This window comes from Rhagoletis pomonella, unplaced genomic scaffold, assembly GCF_013731165.1.
Source record: "Rhagoletis pomonella isolate Grant_MI unplaced genomic scaffold, Rhpom_1.0 Rhpom_scaffold_00023, whole genome shotgun sequence".
In the NCBI taxonomy this organism is placed as follows: Eukaryota; Metazoa; Arthropoda; class Insecta; order Diptera; family Tephritidae; genus Rhagoletis; species Rhagoletis pomonella.
The window spans coordinates 338,960-344,049 of record NW_023458577.1 but is presented as its reverse complement, the minus strand read 5'-3'; the positions used below and the strand labels follow the sequence as shown (position 1 = coordinate 344,049).

The 5,090-nt window shown below is 34.0% G+C and overlaps 1 protein-coding gene across 1 annotated transcript in view; it reads right to left on the bottom strand.

Annotated features, from left to right (window-relative positions):
• LOC118749616 (lethal(2) giant larvae protein) overlaps positions 1 to 5,090 on the bottom strand; it is a 366,665-nt gene that overhangs the window by 26,934 nt on the left and 334,641 nt on the right. The window contains exon 7 of the mRNA XM_036484421.1: positions 1,195 to 1,662. Within this exon, the coding sequence (XP_036340314.1) occupies positions 1,206 to 1,662 (457 nt within the window). The 3' untranslated portion in view covers positions 1,195 to 1,205. The remainder of the gene's footprint in view (positions 1 to 1,194; positions 1,663 to 5,090) is intronic.

Genomic DNA, 5,090 nt, shown 5'->3' with positions numbered 1-5,090 from the left:
CTAGGTCACCATGGTTGTTCTTACAGGAGTTCGCCCTGGTTTTGAAACCTTCCCTAAGTCGCCTAACTCTGGTAAAATTTTCGGGCGTTTTTCCAGTCGGCCAGTACCTGCCACTACCTCATTGCAAAACACCCTGCGTCAGATGAAAGATACAATATTGCATTCCATGAAAAATGTTTTCATGATTATCTCAAAATAACATAAAACATACGTTTTTAATTAATTTAAGTACACATTTAACACAAACTAAATGTAATATTTTTATAAAATAAAAATATAGTTTAGGTTTGAATATCTAAACTTAGTGTTTTTCCAACTTTTTTAGTATATTGTCTCGACCAAGATAATAGTAGTGGATTCTCCCAACGTTGCGTTTTCGCAACGGCCCACCCTAGGAAGCCCAATGCGACTATTTTTCTTTTGATCATTTCTCCATCGTTTTTACGCTTAAAATAGCTCATGTACTACGTTTTATTAAAAAATATCTGGAATGAAATGGGTTAAGTGGACAAACAACAATTGAATACATATTTTGATATTCAGTTCAATACAACTGCCACCAATATTTTTAACGTCAATCGGAGTATGTATGTATAATATATATCGATGGCTGAGTGGAAGATCGACCTATCTCTGCAGCCACTTCGAAAACGCCCTATCTCAGCAAATTTTCCAACAACGCCCTATTTCAGAATTTGATTAAAAAACGCCCTATCTCAAAATAGGGTTTAAAATGTCCTAGATCAGCTGCCGATTCGAAAACGCCCTATCTCAGCACATTATCAATTTATGTTTTTAGTTGTGAAAAGTTTTCTGAGATAGGGCGTTTTCGAACTGGCTGCCGAGATAGGTCGATTTTCCGCTCAGCCATCGATATAGTATTTAAATATGTCGTCGTTTCGCGCGCAATACTTCGTATCTGCCAAATGCAATACCACGTATGAGATGGCAAACAAAAAATTTATTTTGGTTACCCTATCTCAGCGCTTCCCTATTTCACAAATTGAATAGTAAATAATTATGGTAGAAGCTCATATTTAGTGAGTTTAGTTAGCAAACCATTTAAACGTTCTGAAGAAAAAAACCTTCTCCGCTCTTTTGCGAAATTTTCGGACTATCTTATACGTGGTGTTGCATTTGGCGAATACGAGGTATTGCGCGCCAAGCGCGATATGTCTATTGATTTTTGCTTACCCACAATTTCTTCAGTTGTCGCCGTACATAAGGTACAATGCCACAACGTTCAAATGGTCCCTTACAGAGTCTACAGTTATATCACCCATTGAGCTGGTGATTGTTTCGTTACCACGATTTAGAGAATTGTTTTCCATAGTCGAGTTATCACCATTGGTTACACTGATTCCTCGCTGTTGTGATTCAGTGTCGACTGCAAGATGTTTTTGGCCAAGTCTCGATAGAGTCTCCTGTGAATGAGTTGCGGAAGTTGAATTCGTCGCCTCAATGTGCTCTTCGTTCTCATCATTTACACTGCTTCTATCAGCGGTTGTGTTAGTGTGTTCAAAGCTGATCAATTCTTTCACTTCGATGGCGCCTTGTGGAGTCACAGCTTTCGTGGCTGATAGAGAAATGCGTTGCAATTCAGAAGAGGAGAGCATATATAATGCTTCGCCACCGTTTGTAAAGCATAGCGATGAAATGCCACTAGAAAAATCAAATTTTAATTAAATTAAATTTTCGAACGATAAAATCTTTTAGTTATAAACTTATGGCGGACTTCTACTGGACATTAACTGCCAAAAATTTTTATGAAAATTTGGGCATACAAATTCGGTGTCATTACGTTAAAATTAAGTCATAAATAAGTCAAATTTTCATAATTTTTTTCGTTTCATTTCCAAATGGAATTGCAGTTGCGTCAAGCGATTATTATACTTGCATTGTGCTCATAACATGAGTACTGCCATAAATCGAATCTGTTTCATGAGCTTTGCATACAAGCAATTATCCGATGCAGCGCATGACAGGGCATGACAGCAAAGTCTGGAGAATTTTGATTTTTCGCTATGCGACTTTTTCAAAGAGAGATACCACTCTCCAGTGCTCTCATTAGTCAGTTCCAGTACCCATCAGATTTACAGGAATTACTGAGAAGTCGTTCTTGTACATACATTGAGGCATATTTATAGTCGATTATAAAGTTAGTTGCCGCCATTTCATTGAAAATTATATGACAAAAAGCCGCAACTAACTTTAGAGTCGACTTCATTTAGGCCTTGAATACACATTCTTCAATTATGTTTTCCTAACTAAATCCTGGAGTACTGGAACAGACTAACTGATTACACTGAACTGCTGATTCTGGGAGATTATGCGCTCTATGCCGATTATAATTACACCACTGCTTCACATGCTCTGTTTCTCTATGCCCCGCACTTCCGCACTTCGAATGTAGATAAGTATAACCAGCGCTGTAGGCAGTATGCACTGTTGCCAGAAGTGAAGATTTATCTTCAAAATGGAGATATTTTTCATAAATAATCAGAAAAATCTTCACATGAAAAGAATTACAACAAAATAAAACTCCATACAAAAAATCTTCACAGTGATGATATCTGGCAGCACATGAAGATTTTTTTAGGATAGTTGGCAATAAATTTTTCGTTTTTGTTATCAATTTACCTTGCAGGACAAACTCGCGCTGTGAATTTCCACAAGATAATTATGGAGCGATATTTGTAAAAACAAAAATGAAAGTAATTTTGGTTTCTAAATTTAAATTAACAAATTAAATTTTCTATAATTAACTTTATAGAGATATCATCATCATCATCATCCGATAGCGAGGATGAATGCACAGAGTGAGTTTTTTTCTCAAACAAGATTGAACAAAATAAAAATTCGTAATAAACTGGAAATCACTACCTTAAGTGGTATACTTTATACAGAGGATTATTTACATAGGTACGGTCATGCCATGATATAGATTTAAATGAGAACAAGACTTAAATTAAAATGTATACATTCTTATATATGTCGTACCTGTATATTTTCACAGTTCTCTGCAACTTATTTGTTAATTCCAATGATTGAATAATATACATACATATGTAGTTATATAAATTCTTGTATGGTTCGAGAACTAGTCAAGTAAAACTGTTATGAATTAATGAACTGGTTATTTTTGTTTTTAAATGTGTTTTGGTTTTGTATAATTAATAAAATTTAAATTAAAAAATTTAAGTTTTTTTGTAATAATATCTTCAATAAAGATATTTCTAAAGAAACGATTTTTTCCAGTTTCAGAGACCTTTTATGGATTTTCGAAGATTTTATCAACGTTTGGAAGATTTCTAACAGAAATTTTGCTGGCAACACATTCTGCTCTGAAAAACGACCTGGTTATCCCATTTTAAAATACGAAAATCCCGTTTATGAATAATAAATATTAAAAGTTTTAAAGAGCAATATATATAAATACAAAAATTCATAAAAAATAAAGGATTTAACTCCTTTATAAATCGGAAATTTGTATGAAAATGTCACTTAATAGAGCTCTTTAAAACTACTTTATTTTTTATGAATAAGGCCAAAAAAGTATTTACAGCAGCCAGATCCAGTTCTGCGGTTTTCAATTTTCTTGCGTTGCACATGGCCTTATGGTTGTATCTACGCTATAAACACCCGTAATGCGACTATTGGCTTAACCAGCCACCGACGAAGCACCCTTCCGTACATGCCGTCCGTATCAATATACAAAATTGCTGTTGATAGAAAGAGAGAAGCAACGGACAACGTCACCAGTGATGGAAAATCTAAAGTTCAAATTGTACCTAATTTGATAATAGAAATGGTCGCTGCGCCAACAAAAACAGTTATGTGATTTTTGTCAATTTTTTTATTGCATATTTTATTAACACTATCTATTGCCCGCATTACTGCATTTTCCGTTCTCTTATATATCTTTTAGTTTAGAACTGACCAAAAACAGCTATGTGCCCGCAGTACTAGAAATACTCTGAAAAAACGGGTATACGTTTACTTGTTTATAACTGTTTTTCATCGCAGGCGAATCTGATGAGTGTGCTTTGACTTCGATGTAAAAAATAATTATAAACCAAGTAAATACATACATACATACAGTGACTCAAACAAATGGCCATGTGTTGCTTTCTTCAAATATTCGCAATTTTTTTCGCGATAAATTTTTTTCGTTATTTTTATATAAAAATATCGTTTAAGCTTTAACCAAAACCATCAGTTTTGTTAATCAGTTTTAAACTTCATACAAACTTTGGGAAAATTCAAAAATTTTCATCAACGTGTTTTTTTAGCCGTTTTAATTTTGCACTTCATTGGACTAAAATTGTATAGGCTATAAAACTGCAAATTTATTGAGTTTTCCAAAAAATTTTAACAAAGTTTGAAACTGTGATTTACACGGTTTTAGTTAAAGCTTAGACGTTATTTTTATATAAAAATAAAAAAAAATTATCTTGAAAAACATTATGAATATTTGAAGAAAATCAACACGTGGTCATTTGTTTGAGTCACTGCACATACTACTTCCACTACATAGATTCTACTATTTAATTTGATCGCTTGCAATTGGAATTCAACAATTAACAAAGGTAAAAAGTATGGAGGTAGACAGAGTCCACTCTACATTAGAAAATGTATTCAATCCACCGATATATTCAGCAATGGACTACATAAGTCGTATGCGACAGGCGAGGCCATCACATCCTTATATTGTTAATAATTTAGAGTATACAACTTTTATAAATTATGAGAGTGTTCCTTGTAAGTATACAACTATAAGGCCAAGTAAAAAACCTGGGGAAGCACCGGTAAGCAGTGCGTCATACCGACTGCTGGGCATCACTGCCAGCTCTGTTATTACAGCAATACGAAACGGAGCTATTGTACGATGGTCCAAAAAATTTATCAATCTAAACACAACAGCCTACAGCCAACGTTAAAGCAATATATACACAAAGAGTTCCATTCGTTTTGTGATAATCTACCTCGATAAATACTTAGTTTTACATTTTTATGCAATTTACTATTGTAGCAGGCAATAAGATAGAGGCCGATCACGAAAACGCACAAGTTCACTTGCTCGATGCTAT